Source organism: Scylla paramamosain, unplaced genomic scaffold, assembly GCF_035594125.1.
Source record: "Scylla paramamosain isolate STU-SP2022 unplaced genomic scaffold, ASM3559412v1 Contig27, whole genome shotgun sequence".
NCBI lineage: Eukaryota > Metazoa > Arthropoda > Malacostraca > Decapoda > Portunidae > Scylla > Scylla paramamosain.
In genome coordinates, this window is record NW_026973692.1 from 509147 (window position 1) to 535000 (window position 25854).

At 35.4% G+C, this 25854-nt stretch overlaps 1 protein-coding gene across 1 annotated transcript in view; it reads left to right on the plus strand.

Moving 5' to 3' along the window:
* Nucleotides 1-25854, plus strand: part of LOC135097639 (calcium-dependent secretion activator-like) — a 267744-nt gene that overhangs the window by 229332 nt on the left and 12558 nt on the right. The window contains exons 22-23 of the mRNA XM_063999592.1: nt 13976-14132; nt 23253-23379. Of these exons, the coding sequence (XP_063855662.1) occupies nt 13976-14132; nt 23253-23379 (284 nt within the window). The remainder of the gene's footprint in view (nt 1-13975; nt 14133-23252; nt 23380-25854) is intronic.

The window sequence follows — 25854 nt, forward strand, 5'->3', positions numbered from 1 at the left end:
ATACACAGAATTCATTAATGAGCTAAGTCACTGAATCACTGGCAGGACATTGGACATGCGAAAACTTCTCCCAGATACATGTTCTGCAGGTTTCAATTGTTGATTTTTCTGCACGCTTACACATTTTTTTTTTTTATTAATAAATTTTGCAAATACCTTTAACACTCAGGTTAAGTATGTATGAGGTATTAGAAAAAAATACCAATGAGACAGCAAGCATCTTCTCCATGGAAATAATTTTTACATACATGTTCAGTAAACATCTGATATGAATGGAGTAAGACAATGACATGATAAATATATGTACTGAGAAATGCATTTTTACATAGTCTAAGTTGTTCCTTTTATCCTTTCTTTTATCCTTTCTTTTATCCTTTCTTACATGAGTCAAATACAAGCTTTCCTGAATGAGAATGCACATGTGATTTGCACCCAGCCACAAAGTTTAATTTTATTAATTGTTCTAACTGGCAACTTCACACACCCAGTGAGATAGTTATAGCATTATTTTTCCACATCAAACATTTGACAGAGAGATGTGATAGATGGAAATGTTGAATGACAACTTCATATGTATATGTTTTATAGAAAATCCAAATTATATATTGTCCTTCATAATACCATCTTTATACATGCATGTTTCCATATAGCCCTTCTTTAATACTCTTAGAAGCAATATAATTGAAAGAAGTAGAACATACCTTTAAATACTGTTCCATGGTTTCAACAAGGCGTGGATATTTCAGAATCCTTAGTCTTGTTAGTAGAAACCTGATGTTTAATTTGACTGGTTTTGGACTGAATAACATATATTATTCACTATAACCTCCACAAATGCAAAAACCTGTATCCAAGAAAAATTTCTATATTTCCAAAGAGTGGCCAATAGCTCAGTGCTGCAGCTTATACTTGCTCATCCTTCTTCACTGACATTGACAGAAGTAGCTTTTTTTTACTTTAAGACAGTGATGACCATGAAATGTCTGCCATGTTGTTATGAGCAATCTGATGACATTGCTGCTTCCTATGGCTGCTGTATCCAGCATTACTTTTACTATTCTTTCACCAAGTATGTTGATTCATATGACATTCAGTGGATTAACCACTCTAGCTGGGTGCAACAAGAAAAAGAAAAAATATATATTTACAGTAGCAAGTGAAGCCTACATATGATCTTTCCACTTTAGTTTTGGTTCATTGGTCAATGATCAGCATGCTCATACCCATAGAAGATATACACAAATACAGTGCACCAATAAACAGGCTGCATAATAAGTTTACAAGGAAACAATCAAAGTAGTTATTGCAACATGTATCAAGTCATTAACTACAGTAACCCTTGGAAAATTTGTGATTTATTGATTTTTTATGAACAATTTCTTATCATACATGGCTAGAAAAAGCAGATTTATCATAATCATGCATGTCATATTCACATTTAATGTTTTTTTTTTCTTTTTTTTTACTGGGGAAAACATTATTGAGCTGAACTTAGGTTGGGTTCTTATGAACCATGAATAGAGCATGCACTGCAATATAATATTAAATCATAGTGTGGTACAATTCTAAAGAAAATAAGAATATGGTTCATTATTATGCTATGCTTTTATATGATATGATGCAGCAGAAATGTAATGTTAGCCTTACTAAACAGAGGCATCAGCCACAGTTGTGGATATTTCTTTACTCTCCCACGGATCTTGGATGAAGTCAGTAGGATGGTAATAGCAATCATTTTACAATTAACTTGACCTGAAAATTTTTATCTGGAGACCCACAGCCATATTCTTAAGCACACCTTTCTCCTTTTAAAAGAAAAACCTGCTCACACTCACAAATATGGTTGATAGCTGTGAGGTTCTGTGTTTACACATTTTTATTCGAATATTGTGTTAAAGTGTGTTGGTGTGACACCTTGAAATATGAATTATGCAATGCCATTCCCTAAAAGAAATAGAAAGAGGGATGGCCAATTTAGTTTTTGATGACTCTTGATACTTCTCTGTTGAAACAGTTTCAAGTCTTACAAAGAAGAAAAAACAGGAACAGGAAAAAGAATTCCAGAGATACCAGCAAAAGAGAGAAAGAGTAAAAATATTGGTTAATTCTTGTATTAGAAATATAGACTGAATAAGGGTGAGAGGATGTAGCAAGCCTTGTGCAGCATAGCTGCAAGAGTGAAGGAGGTATGCAGTTGCACCAGGCAAATTTCTCTCCAACATGTTGGACATTTGGGTGATATCACAAACCCAACAAGATTGGCATCACACAGGGACTAGACTGTTGTGTTGATGCCATATCATTCCAACAACAACAAACCCCTAGCTAGCATCTATTTAGCCACTTCACCATGAATAAGGATATTGAGATACTGGAAGATTGTTCTCCTTCATTGCACTTAATAAAAGATATGTTGCAACTGTAGAAGCTACAGAAGAGACAGTGGGTGCATCCTTGGTTAGCAAAAAGTCTATCTGTCTCCACTGGTTCATATTTGCCTGAGTTTCCTTGAATAACTCATGACAGTGATCCCATAGCATAAGAAAATCCCTCACTAGCTGAATTAATTTGTGCTGAGCTTGCACACTCCAGCAAAACTTCAATGTACAATGTTCAATGTACAGGAAGGAGATAGTTAAGTATAACTAAAGAAGAGGGAGAGTTGTGTTGGAGGATGTTTAATGAAGAAACAAAGGTACAGTCAGGTCAATGCTAATGCAAGGATTTGGTTCTGCTACTGACCCACATCAGATGCGATTCACATTAGAGTTTTAATGATGAGAGTAACAGCACAAAATTATCATGGTTCTGACATGGCAGAGACAGGTCCCTCAAAAATTAAAACAGAATATATTCAACCTATAACATTCAAGTTTTTTATGCATACTGTATAACTAAAGGTAATAAATACTTAGAAGTTCACAAAATATCGAAAGGATAATGAATAAAATTCTGTATAATACAGTAACAATCATCAAAAAACCATGCTGAGCCAATGTTTACCTTCACAGCTAATAAAGGCTCAGTGTTGATATCACTGTGGATGGGGGTGGCAGCAGCAGCACCTGCAGCCTGTCCTTCTTCTCACTAAACATGCATCACTGTGTATGGCAGCAGCAGCAGCAGCTTGCCCTTCTAACTAAACTCACATTATTGTGTATTGCAGCAGCAACTGCATCATCCCATCCTTCTCACTAAACCCACATCATAAGTAAGCATTTTTTAGTATTTTTAAATCCCAGAATTTTGCATTTCTCAAGTGTTTATGCACTAAAGAGGGGGAAAGAGAGGCTTTTGTCACATTATATTGCAAAAACACACAAACAAATGAGACATGTCACACCACTATAGTGCCGCTGCATCAACCACAGACTTTTGTGTCATGCTGCACTGTTGCACCACTGTGTCATACCAGATGTGAGAACAAAACACAGATTCACACAGTTCTAGATGCTGTGGTATTGTACTGCAGCATTGCTGTTTCACGCCATATGTGAGAACAAAACACATATTCAGACAGTTCTAGATGCCATGGTATTGTACTGCAGCATCGCTGTGACACACCATATGTGAGAACGAAACACATATTCACACAGCTCTAGATGCTGTGGTATTGTAATGCAGCATCACTGTATCACACCATATGTGAGAACAAAACATATATTCACACAGTTCTAGATACCATGGTATTGTACTGCTGTACTGTTGTGTCACACCATATGTGAGGACAGTACCATTCCACTGCACCTCTGCATCATGCTGAATGTGAGAACAAAACACATTCAAAAAGTTCTAGTTACCATGGCACTGGACTGCCACACTGCTGTGTCATGCTGGATGTGAGAACAAAACACACTTACACACTTCTAGATGCCATGGTGCTGCATGACTGTATTGCTGCATCATGCCATAAGTAAAGACAAAATACACTCACATGGCTCTAGGCCATGTGGCTGGAATGAATAAGCATTTTTCAGTGTTGTCAATACCCATATTTTTGTGATACTTGAATTAAGCAGTATGCATCAGGAAGAAAGCAAGCATGAAACTCTAGAGGGTACTGTATGATAATATCTCTGTATGTCTGGATAGGGATTACCTCAGGTTCTCTCCAGAGAAGCTCAGCATTGAAGAAAATAAAACTTCATGTGTCCATGGTATAGGAGAAATTGAAACATTGAAAATTTATTTAAATGATGGGAGGAAGCTGTGTATTAGCAAAACCCCCAAATTATCTTTGGGTCTGATGATCCTTATGGTCCCAACATCTGAGGGACTGTCGCTCTATTATGATCAGTAGATTTTATCTTGTCATGAGATAAATGTTTCAGTATTTCTATGGAGTGTCTAGATGGGGACATTGCAATATTTTTATCAAAGGAATCAATAAACAATCAATAAGCTCTCCCCAGTCCTGGTGGACTTCCCACTGCATGAAATGTTTTATCACACAGTAGAATACTGTGTGAGGTCCTTTGTTTGAAATTGGTATACTGTCAGTGAAACTGAACTCATGAAAAGTAACTCCACTTCAAGAATGAATTTTTATCTTGTTTAATATTGTGACTGATAAACCTGTTCTGCTTACTTACCATTCATACCATACTTACCATACCATACCATCCATACCATATTCATAACAGTAATGTAAATATCTAAACAAAATTTATCATAAGTGTTCATCCATTTAGATCCCCCTTTGCATAATAATTCCAATTTTTTGTTTCAGTCTGTTTCTGATTGTTTTCATTCATAAGGGAAACGCATAAGCTTGATATGTTGCAGCCACTAAAAATTACTATAAAACAATCATGTCACATATAGTGTTGAGTGTAAATAAAAATGAGGTGATGAATATTATCTTGCTCTCTATGACATCACATACATTGCTTATGAGCCACCTACAATGGGACTCATTTCAGTCTTCATTCAACCTTGTGTCTAATAACCATAATGGATGTAAAGCTGACAAAAATATTTTGTTATGGATAGTGAACAAGCAGTCACTAGCATAATAGAAAGAATGGCAAATGCTAATCATGCTCTTGTTACATCAGTGCTGTTGATAAAAGGGGCCACTGAGCTACTGTCAGAAGTTGCTATGCATCACTGTAGCATGGAGATAAATCAGTAATAAAAAGGTATATTTCATGTAAAATGCCACCCACTTGATATATTTACATACTGGCAACTGTCAACAAAGCTGCCACACCTTTTACCCTTGGTCTCAGGTTTGATAACCTAACATAGTGTATTATGTGGATGTTAGAATTACTTACTTGATGCTTACTTTCAGTGAAAGTTGCAGCTTACAGAGTTTGTGCTTGAGGAAATTAAATTCATGAGCTCACTAAGTTAGCTTTCACTCATACTTGATAAAAAAAAAAAAGTAGCTACAGCATTGGTAAAACATTTCTTTTTCATGAATAACAGTCTAAGGAATATGGCTGTATTTTTAATATAATACTGCTTTTTAAGAATTATGGGTAGTCTAAAGATAGTAAAAACTGAAATATGTTGTCTGAGATATTGAGATCTCTGGAACTCAGTCTCATAGATTTTTAAGGAACTACTGTACAATATCTTTTATTGGTTAGTAACATATGCTCTAATCAGTATATTCAGTACTGTTCTCTCATGATTAAGCTATATTATTTGTATAAACTTAATCAACTGTGTCATCCAGCATCCCTGTCAAACTTCAAATCAAACTTGAACTCACTACCTGTCAACATCCCTGACCTACAAAACATTGCTTATGTAACTATTAGCAAATACCATCATATACTAACATTTTATTTCATATTATAAATTACTTGTGTAGTATAATTTACTAACCATAAGGATGCAGAACACATGTGTATGTTTATAGGCAGCTTAGATGACAATGGCATCTGAATGAACATTAGAATATTGAAAAAGTGCACAAAACAATTTCCTCTGCATGATTAAACTGATGAATGAATATGTGAATAGTAGTCACATTAGCTGTTGATGTACGTCAGAAATTTGGAGGATTCTCCAAGTTGACTTTTTTTCCACTAGGAAGAGAACATAATAAATAAGCCTTGCTAATTGCATTTGTCCCATGAATGGAAAGGACAGTATGGCTAAAAGCTCCACTACCTATAAGAAAAGTGGTAGATGGGCATATCCATCTGAAAGTAAGGAGCATAAGCCTTTTGGTTATAAGTTAGAAGGCTGTCATAGTTCTTAGACTTGCTAAGATGACTGGTATGGTCTCAGTGCCACTTCCTATTGCATGGATGTCAGTCAGTATCTACTCAGTTATAGCTACTGCAGCATAGAGAGATGTGGCTCTAGCATTACTCAGAATTTGTACTTGACATACTGTTTAAAAAAGAAGAGAAAAGTGTAATTGTAAAAGCAATTCCAGATATAAATGAGGGCTAGTTCAGGAGTTAGAGGTGTGTGGATGTACGCTTTGTGAAAATCATAATGAATAAATGGGTCTTATTCATGGAAAACTGGTATGGGCCTTTGAAAGGGAGAGAAGTATGTTCAAATAAACTTTAATTGTTGATAGCAAAAAAAAAAAAAGGGAAAATAAAATAAAAACTGTACTTCAAGTGAGAAGGATAAATGCTCAAATTATTATTTGAAAAGTTAAACTTGGGCAAAATAATTCTGATACTTGTATGCATATGCCTTGCTGATTGGCCTAACTAAGATTATGAGTTTTTTGATGAGATGATATTTCTGTTTATTAGTGTAGGCTAAGTGAGTGGTACTCTTATGCTTCTCAGTAAAATATATATATATATATATATATATATATATATATATATATATATATATATATATATATATATATATATATATATATATATATATATATATATATATATATATATATATATGGTTATGTATGTAGATGTGCATTAGTATACAGTGATTTACATGGTAGCTGTGAATGTTGTGGATGCAGTGTACGACATACAGACTTAAGTTTGTTGGTGCTCTAAGGCCCACTGTGTACACCATATTTGTTAAGAAAGCAATTAGTATGTAGAATGATAGGTAGTACACAACTAGACAAGGGGTATAGCATAAAGTTTGTCAGAAGTTTACATGTGAATTGAAGTGGAGAGAACACTTCATACCATAGGGTACTGATTATAATGTGGTACTGTAAACATATAAAGTAATGACAAGCATATTGAAAGTGAAGAGGAAGATGATTTAAGTGAAGAGTTCACAAGAGGAGTAGAAAGTAACACTTGTAGAAATGGTTGTATACAGGATTGATAAGTTTAAAGAAAAGGATTTCTTGATTGTGCAAAAATAGAAAAAAAAATGTTAGGTTGTACTGTGGAACACACTGAAGTCATCCATTTGTGGATCTATGTGTCAAAAAATAAAAGAAATTATCTAATGCAATGGAGAATCATGAAAGGGTAGAGTTCAAGCCAACTAGTCAAAGAGTGACAGTGAATATGCTCAGAGAAGGATGATGCACTCAAGACTGGTAACTAGATGCCCTAAATGTCTAAAAAATTATTTATGACAAATGACTGAATAGGATTAGGAAGAGTGTGAATTGTTTGCACTGCAGTTTGCCTGCACTGTATGGAAAAGCATAGCTGATGAAATCATGATTACATATACAGCTTTTTTAGAGGAATTCTTGGGCATGTATATATGTATGTACACCCACCAGTACACCCAATACACACACATACACACGGCGGAGGTGGAGCTGACGGGACGTGTTTTCTAGTGCTCTGCATATACAAGGAAGTAATAACACAAATCACTCATGGTGGAACAAGATATGTTATGAAGACACAGGAATACCTAGGTGGTAAATAGGGAGGGGAGAAACAGTACCATCCCGTCTCTAGGAAAGTTTGGTTTGGTTTGTTTACATTTTGGACAAACATGGTGGAAGGCACCACCCCAAAAGAAAGAGGCTCACTTGAAGGTTTTACTGGAGAAGAAAGAGAACTAAATTATAGACTGCAGTGTAGAAAAATTTTGCATATGGAAGAAATAATGGACAAGTTATTGGAGAGAATAAAAACATTGGAGGCACACCAGAAGAAGACAGGTAATGAATTGGTGACTATTACAGCAAAGTTGATTGAGATGGAAGATAAAAATGAGAAGTTAAAGGTGGAAAATGACTGTTTAAAGAAACAAATAAAGGAAAAAGTAGAAACTGTTCAGAAAGGAAATGAGGAAATGAAGGGAAGTGTAAAAGGATGTGGAAATGAGACAAAATAAATGGTTAAATTAATATAAATTTGAAGAAGAATCACTAAAGAAAATAATACAACAACAAGAAAATGAGAAACAAAACCCGAGACAAAAAGTGGTAAATGTTAATAAAGAAGAGAAAAGTTAGTGAGAGACACTGTAGAAAAATATAAATAAGCAATTGTATTTGGTTTAAAGGAAGAGAAAATAGTAGGTAAGCAGAATTCAAAGAGAGGAAAAGGAAAAGAAAATGTTGAATAAGTTACTGAAGAAAGTGATGGGTGAAGACAGTCAGGTAGTAAACCAAGTGGAAAAGTTCCATAGAATTGGGAAATATGAAGAAAAAAAATGAGATCCATAAGAATAAGGTTTGCAACATAGGTACAAGTAGAAGAAGTAATTAATGGGTCTTGGAGGTTGTCTGGAGATGAAGAATATAAGAATGTGTGGATAAACAGGGATATGTATGAGACTGAAAGATTGAAGCAAAAGGAGCTAGTAAATGAGGCTAAATAAAAAAAGGAACAACGAACAGAGGAGAAGAAAAAAATTTCTGGAGAGTAAAAGATATAAGAATAGAGAAATGGTACATCAGACAGTAAGGTAGTGTTATACTAGTGTAAATGGATTAATGTCAACTAAAATGGAATTAAATGAGTTGTTAAGCAGACTGCACCAGATGTTGTATTATGTGAGACAAAATGAAAAAATGAATGGGGAACTCCTGACATTGGTGATGATAAATATGATTTATGGATGAAAAATAGAAGTGACAAGGGAGGAGGTGGAGTGACAATTCTGACTAAAAAATGTGACAAAGTGGAGAAGGTAATAAAAAGTGAAGACAAGTCTGAAATTCTACAAGTGATGATTAGAAGTGAAAATGGAAGGATAATGAATTATGTAGGAGTGTATGTGCCACTTATGACCAATGCTTGGTGAAAAGAAGAGCATAAAGAGATGTTGGTAGATGTGCTAAAAGGTCTTGAAAAGATAGTGATGGAAAGTAATCATATAGTTATTGTTGGTGATTTTAATTGTAAGGAGATAAATTGGGAGACATTGACAACTACTGGAAGTGAGAGATCATGGAGTAATAGACTATTGAACTGGGTAGTGGAAAACTTGATGACTCAGTGGGTTGATTGTGATACCAGATTTAGTAGAAGAGATAAACCATCAAGACTTGATTTAGTATTTACCAAGGACATGGAAATTATTGAAACAATACACTATGAAACCCCTCTTGGTAAAAGTGATCATGTGTTCATGGAATCTAATTTGAAAAATGAAAATGTAATCATTGATGAAAATTACAAGGTAAAAAAATTTAAATATAGTAAAGCTGACTTTGGAAAAATTAAGAAAGTACTTTGTTGCGGTGGACTGGAAAGACTTTGAAGATGCAGAAGATGTTTGGGAAAAATGGGATGAATTGATGAGGATATATAATTCTGCTGTGGTGAAATTTGTACCTAAAAAGAGGAACGAGATGTAGAAAGGGTAAAGAATGGTTCAATACAAAATGCAAAGACTAGAAATCATAAATTAAATGTTTGGAATAAATGGAAGAAGAGGAAAACTGAGAGCAGATGGGAAGAATATATTGATGCTAGAAACAAGTACATTGAGATAATAAGAATGGAGAGAAGAAACTATGATAGAGATATAATAGTTAAGTGTATAAATGAACCCAAACTATTCTTTAGACATATTAATGAGAAGATGAAGCAGAAGGAAAGTGTATCAAGATTGAAAGTTGAAGGAAAAATCTATGATGATGCACAGGACATGGCAGAGGTTATGAACAATAGTTTCAGATTGGTATTTACTGTGGAAAGGAGAGTTTGATGCTGGAAGGGATAAGTTGGTGAGGAATATACTAAGTACAGTCCCAGTCAGTTATGAAGAAATATTTAAGATGATGGAAGAACTTGAAATAAATAAAGCAACTGGTCCAGATGGAGTATCAAACTGGATATCGAAGGAATGTAGAGAACAACTGGCTGATAAAATTCACAGTCTAGTGGTGACATCACTATCACAGGGAAGAGTACCAAAAGATTGGAAGAGACCAAATATTACATCAATATACAAAGGAGGAAATAAGGAAAATCCACTAAATTATAGATCAGTGTCCTTGACTAGTGTTGTAGGAAAATTATGTGAAAGAACAATAAAGGAAAGACAGATGGAACACTTGGAAAGAGATAAAATTGTCAATTTGGTTTTAGGAGGGGAAGATCATGCTCCATGAACTTATTGTCCTTTTATTCAAGGGTAGTTGATATTACGCAGGAGAGAGACAAATGGGTGGATGGTGTCCACTTAGACTTGAAGAAGGCATTTGACAAAGTACCACACTGAAGATTGCTATGGAAGATTAAAAATTATGGGAAAAATGGAGGAAGACTGCTGGAGTGGATGGAGGACTATCTGGATGATAGAGAGATGAGAACAGTAATACAAGACCAAAATTCATCTTGGCTGAAAGTAACTAGTGGTGTCCCATAGGGGTCAGTGTTGGGACTGATAATGTTTGTAATATATGTGAATGGCATCAATGAAGAAATAGATAGTTATATCAACTTATTTGCAGATGATGCTAAGCTGATGAGAAGGGTAGAAAATGTAAATGACTATGGTACTGCAAGATGATTTAAATAAGATAAATAGATGGAGTAAATCTTGGCATTGGAGTTCAGTTTAAGTAAATGTAAAGTAATGGAGTTTGGTAAGAGTAAGAAAAGAATACAATATCATTATGAGATGGAAGGTGTGAAGTTAAAGAAGTCAAAAAAGGAAGTGGATTTGGGAGTAACAGTTACTGAAAATTTGACTCTGGACAGACACATTGATAAAATTACTGGAGAGATGATGAATTTGTTTTAAAAAGTAAGAATGGCATTCTCATATTTGAATAAAGAAATTATAAAAATGTTGTTGATTTCCATGATAAGACCAAGATTTTGATATGCAGCAGTGGTGTGGTCTCCTCATACAAAGACAAATATTATAAAATTAGAAAGAGTACAAAGAGCAGTCACTAAGATCATTCTGGAGTTAAGTAAATCACTATGAAGAGAGATTAAGAATGTTGGAAATTCCTACCCTTGAAAATAGGAGAGAGAGAGAGAGAGAGAGAGAGAGAGAGAGAGAGAGAGAGAGAGAGAGAGAGAGAGAGAGAGAGAGAGAGAGAGAGAGAGAGGAGATTTAGTAAACATCTATAGAATAACAAATGGTATGGAAAATGTGGACAAAAAATGTTTTATAAATTTAGACACAGAGTACAGGAAAACACAATAAGAAGTTGAAGAAAGTTAACTGTAGAAGAGACATTAAGAAGTATAGTTTTCATCACAGAAGTGTGAACAAATGGAATGAACTCAGTGAAGACGTTGTAAATGCCAAAACTGTCAGTGCTTTTAAGACCAAACTAGATAGATACAGAGACAGGATACTATGAGATTACTCCTTTCCCATAAACCACAACTAGGTAAAATACAAAGAAAAATAAATAAATAAATAAAAAAGAGAAGTATGGATGTTCAAGTGACACCAAGAAATACAGCTTCCCGTATTGAACTATTGAAATCTAGAATGATTTGAGGTGGTTGTGGCAAACAGTGTACACATATTTAAAGAAAATTGGATAAATATGGATATGAAGACTGGACAGAATGAGCTTTGGCTCATGCCCTGTACAATACAACTAGGTAAATACACACACACACACACACACACACACTATTCAAGGGTAGTCGATATTCTGCAGGAGAGAGACAGATGGGTGGATGGTGTCTACTTAGACTCGAAGAAAGTGTTTGATAAAGTACCACACCGAAGACTGCTATGGAAGATAAAAATTTATTGAAAAATTGGAGGAAGACTGCTGGATTGGATGGAGGATTATCTGGATGATAGAGAGATGAGAACAGTAATACAAGACCAAAATTCATCTTGGCTGAAAGTAACTAGTGGTGTCCCATAGGGGTCAGTGTTGGGACCGATAATGTTTGTAATATATGTGAACGACATCAATGAAGAAATAGATAGCTATATGAACTTATTTGCAGATGATGCTAAGCTGGTGAGAAGGGTAGAAAATGTAAATGACTATATGGTACTGCAAGATGATTTCAATAAGATAGATAGATGGAGTAAATCTTGGCAAATGGAATTCAATTTAAGTAAATGTAAAGTGATGGAGTTTGATAAGAGTAAGAAAAGAATACAATATCATTATGAGATGGAAGGTGTGAAGTTAAAGAAGTCAAAAGAGGAAGTGGATTTGAGAGTAACAGTTACTGAAAATTTGACTCCAGACAGAAATATTGATAAAATTACTAGAGAGACAATGAATTTGTTAAAAAGAGTAAAAAATGGCATTCTCATATTTGGATGAAGGAATGATAAAAAGTTGTTGATTTCCATGATAAGGCCAAGATTGGAATATGCGGCAGTGGTGTGGTCTCCTCATACAAAAAGGAATATTGTAAAATTAGAAAGAGTACAAAGAGCAGTCACTAAGATGGTTCCGGAGTTGAGCAAGTCAGCCTATGAAGAGAGATTAAAAATGCTGGAAATTCCTACCCTTGAAAATAGGAGAGAGAGAGAGAGAGAGGAGATTTAATAAACACCTATAGAATGATAAATGGTATGGAAAATGTGGACAAAAAATGTTTTATAAATTCAGACACAGACTACAGAGGGACACAATAAGAAGCTGAAGAAAGTTGACTGTAGAAAAGACATCAAGAGGTGTAGTGAACAAATGGAATGAACTCAGTGAAGATGTTGTCAATGCTGTAACTATCCATGCTTTTAAGACCAAACTGGATAGATATAGAGACAGGATACTATGAGATTACTCCCCTCCCGTAAACCACAACTAGGTAAATACAACTAGGTAAACACACACACACACACACACACACACACACACACACACACACACACACACACACACACACACACACACACACACACACACACACACACACACACACAACCTTAGACATGAGGAGGAAGGAAAGAGACTTAATTGTATTGTTCAGTATGATGAAAGGAGTGGAACAAATAGAGAGAAGACATAGTGTGGAATGAAAAAGACACAGGTAGATATGGAAGAAAGGTGGAAAGGATAATTTATAGGAGAGATATTAAGAAGCATAGAAGAACAGAAGCACAGAAATATAGAAGCCCAGAATGATTTAGATGAGAAAATAGTCCATACAAGGAACATTCATGAACAAGGAAAATTGGATAATATTAGATATGGAGACAGTACATTATAAGCATAGTTCTTTTTCTGTATATCACAACTAAGTCAATATACACACATGGAAGAGAGAGAGAGAGAGAGAGAGAGAGAGAGAGAGAGAGAGAGAGAGAGAGAGAGAGAGAGAGAGAGAGAGAGAGAGAGAGAGAGAGAGAGAGTATGAGGTGAAGAAAGTTTATTGCCCTAACATGGTAGAGATTGGCTGAATGGTGTGACTCTTGGTGAATTTCAGATAGCAACTGCTTCTCATTTTTATATAGGTTAATTGACAGATATTGATTATAAACCAGAGGAAAGCTTGCATTTATTTTACTTCATTTGCCTTCATTTTACTATTTACATTAAAAATGTTCTTTACTAAATTTAAAAAATTTCTTTGTCCATTCATATTTTTCATGCCTATACCTGTTTTTATTTGTATACAAGATGCTTAACTGTTCACCCAAGTTTAACTTTGAGACCTGTTATTTGCAGGCATTTGCATGGTTCAGTGACCTTTTAGTGGAGCATGCAGAGATCTTCTGGTCCCTGTTTGCTGTGGACATGGATCAAGTATTAGCAGAACAACCCCCTGATACCTGGGACTCCTTCCCACTCTTCCAGATACTAAATGACTACCTAAGAACAGATGGTAAGTTTTCCTGTGTTTGGACTCAGATTAAAGGAAACTTGATAGAATCAGTCTTGAGTATTATGAGTGCAAAATAATGGTGAGTAGAAAATGATTATAACATTATCAAGTGCATCTAAAGTTATAATATACATAGTGTATCTTAGTAGTCTGAAGGATACAATTTTTTCCAAGATATTAAATATCTCTGGTTGATGTCCATTGCAATCTTTGCAGTTGGAATAACTTCAATGAAGGAAAAGGAATGGATGGTGGGGGAAAGAGAGGCAATATAATATAATGAGGTGGTTGTCATATGGAAAAGTTGCCTTATTTATTTATTTTTATTTATTAATTTGTTTATTTTGTTTAATTACATATTATTCTTATTTGTTTTTTGTATTTAATGGAAACTGAGAAACACAGTTCTATGTAAATAGTCTTTCAAAACTGCTGCCTATTAAAATTTATTACAAGAATTGGCTCTTTATTTATTTATTTATTCTTTTTTATTCACCCTATAGAGACTGTTATTCCTAAACAAATTTATGAATGTTGAAGGTCAGGAGGCAAATATGCACATCTTTAAATACTGCAAAATTAAATGCAGCTGTGTTATTTATTGATGATTTATATAAATTGATGTTTTCATATAAATTGTGAAATTGTAAAGGTAAAAGAAACTTATCTTTGATAATTCAAGTTATGATGCTCAAGATTTTGTGTTGAGCTGGTTTTTAGTAGATCAGGGAAATTAAGTGGTTAAGAATGATATAAAGATTTAAAGAACAAAGCAGTAAATTGAAAGTAATAAACTATAGTAGTGGAGATCAACTAATGTGACCTGAAAATATAAACAAGTTGGTTTCTGTATTGCAGTTGAAGGAAAGAATAGGCAGAAAAATATGGCTGAGAAATTATACACATAAGGGTCGTTTTGAAAGTAATGATATCAGGCTTCATGTGTCTAAAACATGAATCATCAACATAAGATTAGCTGTCTTCAGAATTGCTTCATGCAATAATCATAGCATGCAATGCACTTTTTATCACCTACTAGTGATGGAAAGTTCTTTGCCATGTTAAAGACACCATCATAATGATAGCTTGAGTACTGGATGTAAAATGAAGAGTTTTTTTTCACCTCAGGGAATAAAAAGAAGCACACGAAGCCAGTTCCAGTGAATAGGGCGGAGGGCTTATCATTTCCACACCATGTCATCAAGAGTCTGCTGTGCAACTTGTGACTGGTGAGCTGGTGCATTGTCCTAGTGCAGTATCCATCTTGTCTCATTTTTTGCTGACCTGAAGGCCTAATGGCCCTTTTTTGGATGAGATTATACTCTTTAATAATGGCACCAGTTTAGTCCAGTGTATTTGGGGATAGAGGATACCTTTTTCCAGTACCTTAAATCTTATGTAAAACCATTTTCTTGAAGAGTCATTGTTAGAGATCTTACCCCCGATTATGTATATTTCAATACCATCTCAGCTATGGAACTTGACTTGTTCATCAGTGTTCAGTAACATATGTATAGCACATCCAAGCCAGGTGGACAGAAATATGTTCCAAGTTGCAATGATGTACTGTTTGCAAGTAGAGAGATGGTGATTTTTCTCATTAGAAAATGATATCATGTACTTTCAAAACAACCCAAGTGCAAGCTTTTGTAATGCTTCTGTATGCAAGCCATTCAAATATATTCCAATAATAATGTGTAAATGCTCAGTAAAATCAAAGGGCAGTGTTATGGAAAACCCTACCCATCTGATATTTAGTAACCGATTCATTGGTTATATTGTATAGTAGTTTAGGTCCTCTTGGACTACACATTAATTGTCTTCAGTAATTGCGTTCAAAAGTCTACTGTAACTGAGGGAACTACGGGTTGGCAGCAACTATCAAATCTATGAGGCTGCCACTCCTTTTACCCACCCATGGAGAAGGGAATATAATATACATTAAATCAACTCTTCCTTGCAGAGAAAGAGTCACAACCCAAATGCCGGGGGGGGCACAATTAGGACAGAGGACAAACTGGGATGAGTCTTGTAATATTCTGTGGACAGCCTCCCACATAATGGGCCAAAGCCCACACCAAACAGAATATTATATCCTTCTGCACATGAATAGTCTATATGCAGTCCCCTGGAGGAATACAGACAGCCACACGCACACAGAATTATGAAGTCCTCTGGCTTCAGAGCTCCCAGCAGCAAGTTCTGAAAGCCAGTCACATTTAACATCACAAAAACATTAATGACACAAGTACACCACAACAGACAGGGCTGGGATGATTAGAGAACCAGACCCAGGCTCTCAACAAAACACAAACTACTGGGATGCCATGATGGAGAGGATGAGACTCATAGCCCACCACAATTTGACTGGCATAACACTCAGCCAGGCCTGTGACTGGTGCTTATCCTACCTAGCAAAGGCAGGGGCATACTGCTGCTAACACTCAGGCAATAGTTACTAATAATGGCCCTCTAACTTATCCCTCTGACTCATGTGCCAGTGCTCCATCATTCAAGCAAGCTATCTGTGTCCTTTCCTTATGTCAACAAGTGCCTGACTGAACAAGGACAATGGGATGCATCTTCCAGCCATTGCATGCTCCCTCAGATGCATGGGAGTGAGTCACATGACATAGGAAAAGGGGGCAGGTAACAGGGAAGGAACGAGGGAGGCCAGGGGTATGGCAGGTAACTGCCATACACTCAGTCACCCTCGCTTATGCTTACTCGTAAAGGACTACAGTCTTGCAAAAATTATTGTGCACTTATGGGAGGGACTGGGTGAAATTTAATGAGTTTGAGGGGAGAGACCAACCCTTCTATTATATTATAATTGAGCTCAATAGGAAGGGACAAAGTTGATAAAATTAATATAGGAAGAAAACTAGGAAGACATGTGAGTTTTTAAAGTAAACTTGGGAGTGCAGGCAGGTATTCATCATGCCTCTGGCATCTTCTGTCTTCCTCTCTCTCTCTCTCTCTCTCTCTCTCTCTCTCTCTCTCTCTCTCTCTCTCTCTCTCTCTCTCTCTCTCTCTCTCTCTCTCTCTCTCTCTCTCTCTCTCTCTCTTAATCAGTTCCTAAATACTATTTGAAATCCGAAGTGTTTGAAAACCAAAACTATTTTCCCCATAGGAATCAATATAAAATGGATTAATCCATTCCCAGACACCAGCCTACCATGTTCTTAGCAGCTTGTGACAGATGCTCCCATAGCCAAGATGGCAGCTTCACATCTCCAGCTCACAAATTATTTATCTAGAAAGGATGTATTGAAAGAAGTTAGTGACACAGAACTCATCAGAAGATACTGTTTAGAGTTTAGACTGTGCAGATATTCTCTTTGTCACCAATCTAGTGAAGGAAGCCTTACAGAGGGACACAGAGAGGAGCAAGCCATTTACCACCAAAATGAAGGTGATCATAAGAGTTAGACATTTTGCTGTTTGGAAAAGCTACTGGAAAAATGCAGTTATGCAGTAGTGATGGCACTGGGGGTCACTGAGTGAGCCACAAGTGGGTCAGCAGTGGCAGCTCGTCAATAGGGACTGCGAGACTACAGCCCCCCCAGTGGATTTCTAGGATTCACGAAAATAATGTTAATTTATTTATGTTTGACTATCATTCACATGAAAACACCAATTCTCATATGTTTATATGAAAAAAACAAATACTGCAAAACAATGAGGAAGTACAGAAATGATTTACTATTTAATGATACGAAAGCCGGGAGAAATGGGGGGAGGCTTCCCGGGCGGAATGGCGAGTGTGGACTGCGGCCAGCGCAGTCTTGTCTCGGCCGTTGTTGTGGCTAGGTGAGTGTTATTGCGTCGGTCTTATTTTCAATCGTGTTTTTCAATTGGTCAGGGATGATTTTAAAATATTATTGATCAGTGATGGCTTGTGCTCAATCTTGATTATCATAGATGGTGTAAAATCACAGAAACATCGTATAAAATAGTATTTTTTTTCTTTTCCCAGGTAGGCCTAGCAGTATTTTGCAAAATGGCACAAGAAGCAAAGACGGTTTCTGCATTGAAAGAACTTGCACTTGCCATGATTTCAATAGAGAAGATTTCTATGAATAATATGCCAGGTTTAAATGAAAAAGTTATTGATCTGTTTGCACAAAACAGGAACAGGAGAATGGACTTCCTTTTCAAATAGACTAAGCCAGCACTAAGGAAGTCTAGCATTTATTGTTAGGATAAGACCTAAAGAATTAAATAATTATCTATCTATCTTTATAATCTATCAATCAATGGTATGTTAAACAATAACAATAAAAGCATTTAAGATTTTATTTGTCTGAATGTGAGACAGCTCCCCCATCAGTAACAGCCACGAGCTGCCACTGTGGGTCAGGATTACTCCTGAATGCCAAAAACTATTTGTTTACATCAAGGTTTTTCAATGGGATCATTTACCTTATTTCAAAGATTGAACTACTGTCTTACACTTTATGCCTCTCCTCTAAATATAAAAAAAGGAAGTAAATATTTATAGAAATTATAAATTAGTAACAAACAGCAGCTTTTGCTATGCCTTTTGATATTTTAAATCAAATAACTTTTTGTTTGAGAACTGAATTATGGTACCACAACAGAAGCAATAATGAGTAAAAATATTTGTTCAAAACTGATTTGTTTGAAAAGGTTCCACTGTGTTAAATATATATATATATATATATATATATATATATATATATATATATATATATATATATATATATATATATATATATATATATATATATATATATATATATATATATATATATGGTAAGACTAGGACTAGGCGCGAAACTTGGGAGGGTACTGTATATATTTGTTCTGTTATCTCAAATTTATTCATGCAAATGTGCTCAGCTTCATTGTTTTCTTGTCTTCCTTACTTTGCTTTATTTCCTGCTTCAAATCTTTCATCTCCTTTTGGGTGAATTCAAGACTCATTACGTCCTTTACATTTATTTGGAGGGATTTCAATTTCTCATTAATTTGTTGAAATAGCAGCTCCACGGTGCCCGGGTAAGTCTGCTCCTGAGAAGACAGCAAGGCTTTCAACACTGACATATCCATGGTAGCTGCCAACAAATTAAACAATCATTGAATGAAGTAGTATAACTAGCGGAGAGGCCTAAAAATAAATCTGCTTATGAGCAAAGCCAGAGCAGGACAGAGAGAGAGAGAGAGAGAGAGAGAGATGTCATCGGCCTTTGTCAAGGTCACTTGCTGGCTGTTACACACCCACAATTAGTCTCTCAAACATGCAGTTGACTGTGTGTCAGCCAATTCTCTTGCATCTTAAGACCTAGGATGTTCATAAAATAAAGCAAGTATTCAATAATTTTGAAATATGCCATAATATGCAAACAGTTTTGTAAAATAAAACAAGTGTTTGATAGCTTTAAAGGGGTCATTACACCATAAATTTGGTAAACAGAGGTTGGTTATATGAACTGTATTTAAAAACATGTAACAAAAAAATTTTTGTTTTTTGGGGGACTGGAACATATTAATAGCATTTCAGTTAATTTCAGTGGGAAAAATTCATTAGACATACAAGCAAATTGAGTTACGAGTTCTATCACAGAACAAATTAAACTCACAAGTCAAGGTACCACTGTATATATATATATATATATATATATATATATATATATATATATATATATATATATATATATATATATATATATATATATATATATAGGGAGTCCCATCTAGAAAATCACATATCCTCAGAAATCAAAGACTAAGTCACCCTAAGTTGAAAATATTCTCTGGTCAGATGCCTTTAACGCCATGGTTTAGAAGTTACAGGACATTTAAATATGAACACGCACCAATAGCAAGTGGCTGCACACAGGCTATAGTACAACATCCAGCTGATTGCTCTTGCCATATAGAATTCCTTATGTTTGCCATACAGAGTTCCTTATTATTTGCTACAATGATACACCGTCTTCTTGTATTCCATTTCATCTTTATTTGCAAGTCTGATATGTAATCAAGTCACATCCCCAAGATGGCAACACCATTACTGCTGCCTTCCCTACCAGCACAGCATTCTAAGTTTACTGATTTGTTTCATTAGGTAGATGATGGAGGCTGCTGCCCTTCATTTAGGTGGTACAAGATATACCATAAATTACTAATTTCCTGCCCAGAAATCAAGGGTTAACCTATGCTTGAGATCAAACTATACATGGGGATATATGGTATATTTGAGTTTTTTAAATAAAAAAAATGACAGTGCTCAATACTCATGAAGCAAAGGTAGTGGACTGGTAGTGCCATCCATTGCATATGGAGTAAGTTGGCCACTTCTTTTCTTCACCACACTTAACCTTCTCAATCATTGCTGGTGGTATGCATTTGATGCTGGGTAAACTCTAGACCAGCTAGTCACCCAACATAAATCTTGATAGTGAGCTGAAATTTGAATCCTGGACTTACTTTGTTGTACTTAGATGAGTTACCACCTAAATCACCATGTTCCCAATTGATGATTAGTAATGTGTAATGGAAGATTATTTCAAAATACTACTTAAGGATATTTTCATCATTCTTTTTATCATCATTACTAAAGAACATATTAACCCCTTCACTACAAAGCGCATAGTGTGAGCCCAACAGCACAGTACGAGGACGAGGCCACTGTCACTCTCCATAGAGTGCAGTTGGCATTTGATATTTTCTGTCTTTTTCAAGAACTATTTTACCTGTTTTTGTTATCGGTTTATTTAATTTTATAACCAATTTTGAGCAAGAAAGTTATACATGTCATCATGTGTAACAGGGTTTTAAATAATTCTGTTCACATGACAATTTTTGTCGGGATGTTTGGTAAATAACTAGGCAACTCTCATTCATCTAGTCACATAATATGCCAACCAGCTCATCATCAAAGGAAAGTTTGGAGGCATCAGAGAGACAAGTGATGAGTTGCCAAGAGTCCAAAGAACTGAGAAACAGTTACTGTGGTAAATCAAGACACTCATCATAAAACATGTCTGACATTAACCTCCAACCTTGTTCAGCCTCCCTCAACTCAACCTCAGGGCCATCACTCTCATCATCACTACAGGAATCATTATCATCACTCTCATCCACATCTGGGATTCATCCCTGCTACTGTCAGAAAGATCATCCATAATGTATGGAAAATAGACAAACTCATATCAGCCTCAAAGTCTCACCCCCCACTGCCAACATGGAAAGTTGCCATGTGGGTGGTACTGAAATTATTTATTGTTTTATGATTGGCTGACAGGTGAATGGGGTAGAGCCAGATCTGAGTGAATGACGTATGTGAACCCCACACTGTTCTGCCTGTACCAGAAAATGGGATTTCAAACTCTAAATGTGTATATCACGTGGGAGTGACATGCCTGATGCTTCATCAGATGGTTGTATGGGTGAGCAATGGTGCACCTCATGCATCATCATAGTGAAGGGTTAAGGATCATAATTAATCCCTAGAGGGTGAAGATACTGCTATAAACTGCTCACCTGTATGGCAATGTTTTTTACATTTTCATGGAAATCATTCTATTTCCATCATAAATTGGCTGGGTTGCTTGCTTTAAATTTAACCAACCTTCTTCTTTAATCTCACACAAATGCAAAGTCTCTAGGTCATGTGGTTTTTCTGTGCTGGCTTGATGAAGCACAGTATTTTTATTGACATGGCAGACCTCAGTTCAGAACGCTGCTCAGCATTTACATGATGGACATCATAAGTGTTGTATTTGTGGCTCACATGGCCTTCCTTACATTTTCTCATATCAAGAACTGGCTTATGAGGAATTGAAGACACTGGTCATGGAAAATCTTGCTCAGAATCAGATGCAGAAGAAAAAAAAAATTGTAGGTCTTGCCATCTTGACAATTGTGGAGACATTGGTTGAGGGTATAGTAGTTGTGTGAAGGCCCAGAAATCACACTGACCAAAAGCTATTGTGTGAGCTCCAAAATGAGACCAGGAACAGACAAACCAGAAAAATCCATCACCCATCCTTTATCTTGTAGCCAGAAAAATTTGTCACCTGCCCTTTGTGTTAATTATGTAGGTGGTCCAGTTCTTTTATAAGAAAATGGAAAAAAAGATTATTCATCTTGCATAATTTTAGAAGGCAACATACACCATAGTAATAAGCAGTAAGTCTTGCCACAAGCTTGACTTCACAATGACACTGCCCACCCTCCTCTTGCCACAAGCCCTTTTGTTTGGTGCTGGCACAGAGGAGGCAGGGCAATTGTTGGAGATGCTATTATAGCTGAGCAAAAATTATTGTCATTTACATTTTCAGATTATGTGTCATCCCAGGATATAAATCTGATGGCATATTTTACGATTAGAAGTGTTTTTAAGTTTTGATAAAGAGAGTGGCAGTGGCATGTATTATCATGGTGATGGATTGCTATCAGCACAACAGTAACACAAGCATGTATGAGTATGTGGCACTACCATGGATTTCATCAATCTTTAACTTCAGGAATACTAATAATCTCCCCCGAAGGGTGGTGTTGAAAATGAGAGGAATTGGACATGAGTGAACACTCCCAGAAATTACCTTTATTTGACCATGCCCATATAAGCCCATCCAGGTCATCAGCTTGTTGTTTTATGTTGAACATAAAGGCATAGTACTTATCCCAGGTTGAAGCCAATATAATACTTATAAAAAGTGAAAATAAGAATGAGAATGGATGAGTAATCACTGAGAATGCATACATATCCAGTGATAGGGTATTATTACTGGACCTGTACAGACTAAAAGGAATCTCATTATGTTCTATGGATAGACAGTAAAAAGAAAAGACAAAGCCAACCCAACAAAATACCACTTGTGAATTGGGGGTAACTTTGGATATTACATGAAAGGTTGACTTTTAGGTCATTTCTTTAAACTTACATATATATTGCTTCTCACAGCCAATTTTGGAAAAGTCTCTCAGTGCTTCAGTATCTAAGAGTGATGTGATGTTCTAATTATGTGTATTTGTTACAGTTTTTAGTGGTATAAGTAACTGTTTATAGTTTTTTTTTCTTTTCTATTTATAATGAACTGAGGAATCCATGACATGGGATATTAATTTTTTTTTTCCCCCCCTCAGATAACCTAAAAAATGGACGGTTTCATCAACACCTCAGAGAAACATTCGCTCCAATGGTTGTTCGATATGTGGATCTGATGGAGTCTTCAATAGCCCAGTCCATCCACAAAGGCTTCGAGAAGGAACGGTGGGAGAATAAGGGAGGAGGCCGTTGGTAGAAAACACACAATCCAAGATTAATTATTTGCTTAGTAAAATATAATATTTTATTTATTTATTTTCTTATTTGTGTTATTTTTGTTTTATGCTTGCACTAATACATTTTTTACAGTCATACTGAAACAACATCTTTATACTAGCATTTTCTGAAAATAAGGTAACACATTTTTTTTTCTTAATATGTGAACTGGTAAAAACTGGGATACTATCATAACAGTAATGTGATTTTTATATTGTTATTTTTATATAATGAGAATGAACTCATGAATATGGCTACTCTGATTTCCAGGATAGAGTGAGATGTAAAGCAGCTTTCTAGAATAGACTGAAATTTAAACCTGGAGATAGTGATATTGAAATTAGATCATCCCATCCTCATTAGAGTTTACTATCCTTCTAACATTTGTTGCATTAAATCAAGGTTTATTCATAATTTGGTTTAATATTCCAATTTCAATTTTGTGCATTTATGTGCATATTAATTTATATCAAAGTAATGCAACACTCAGTATCTCAATGAAGACCCAACACAGAAGAGGCTGAGTATCCTACATCAAGTTAATAAAGGTGTGCAAAATGAAGTCACAATGCAGATTTATGTACATACAAGTAGTGTCAGCATTCTCAAGTAACAAAGACTTCAGCTGTGATACTAGTATTACCATGGTGGGAGTATTCACACCCAAATCTGTGTAAACCTTGTGTTGGATTGTTGAGTGAGTGTAGTCAGCTATCTCTTTTAGCATTGTTTGTTTCTAGTGAATTATGGAATATAAAAGAGAAATGTTTCAAAACAAATTCAAATCTCAATAGGCCATACTTGTTGTTTTGGGCAACTACATGGGCAATTTGCACTGAAAGGCCTGCCTCCCTGTCATGTTTCATGTTTGTTTTTGCAGCTTTGATAGCAGGGATGTCAATATTATATATATATATATATATATATATATATATATATATATATATATATATATATATATATATATATATATATATATATATATATATATATATATATATATATATATATATATATATATACATAGGAGGCGAAGAATTAGTAGCTCCTGTCTCCATAGTCCAAAGCTTTTCCCTTAAGCTTCACATAACAGTGCTGGAATAGAGGGATGAAGATACTTGAAAAATTTCACTGAACTGCAGGGCTTACTCAATTGCTGTATTCATTGTAACTGAGTACATATATTGCAACACTCAAACAGTACAGCAAAAGAATGAACTCTCAGGATGCAACTGTTCATAATATTTTGTATAAAAACAAAGATTTGATGAATATCTAAGAATAAAAAATGTCAAGGCACGATTGGTTCAGTGTACTTCACTTTCTTAAAGACCTTGTGATTAGAGCTGTCCACCCAAAAAGTTTTATAGTGAAAGGTCATAGAAAGTCATTCTCTTGCATGAAAATAAGAAATTTATGTATAAAAACAAAAATGTATCAAACTTACAATAACCTGAACCAGCAAAAGAACCCTCCTCAAAACCAGAGTTCTGAAGAGAAACAAGGAGGTATGTTTGGCAAGTTTTTGATTACAAGAAAATAATTTTGTTGCACATCACATTTGATGTGCATGTTAAGCTAAGAAGTTCCAAACCATGTGTACCATACTTTTGACTTCGATTCAGATTGATGGTTTTACATCAGACTCAAATGCATATGTATATACAGTATTGGTGGGCAAAATGTTTCAAGCACTTTTATGTGTTTAAATCTCCCTCTGAGTGCAGCTGACAGCTGCTGACCAGTCATTTATCAAAACTACTGCATCCTTTTGTGCCGAAGTATATGACAGAGTTGCAGGATGGGAAAGCAACTAGTATATGTAACTGTAATGAGGACTTCATGAAAGCTAAAGATGTATGCTGTTGGTCTGTACTACCGCGTTTTCGTAGGCTTAGATGATCAGCCCATTATGTGATCAATGGGTTGCATTATCATGACATCTTTTCTTATAACAATATAATTCCTCAAGACTAAAAGAGTCAGCCCTATCTAAAAAAAAAAAAAACAGCAAGGGACCATCAGGAATGTACTATCAATGGGTCTTCCTTAGCCACTATGCCTGATTATGTACTTGCATAGTCACATGTTATTGATGGATGTTTCTGAGACTAGAAAGAAGCCAACATCTGGCTTCTAAGTAGTATATATTCTTGTTTAATGCCATTGAGGAATTTATCAATGGCATGCATGCAATTTTCTTTGCCAGGTATTTAATTAAGTTCATTACATAGTATTTTTTGGGACATTCGAAGAGTGCAAGACTACTGCAAATATTATTTATTTGATATCTTATGTGAATTTTTCAATGATTATTATTTTTTTCATTATTCGTTTATTTTCTTCACATTTTGGGCATCCATCACATGTGGGCTTTGTTACTGGAAGCTTGGATGATTGACCTGCAGGTTTGTGTTCAGGAAG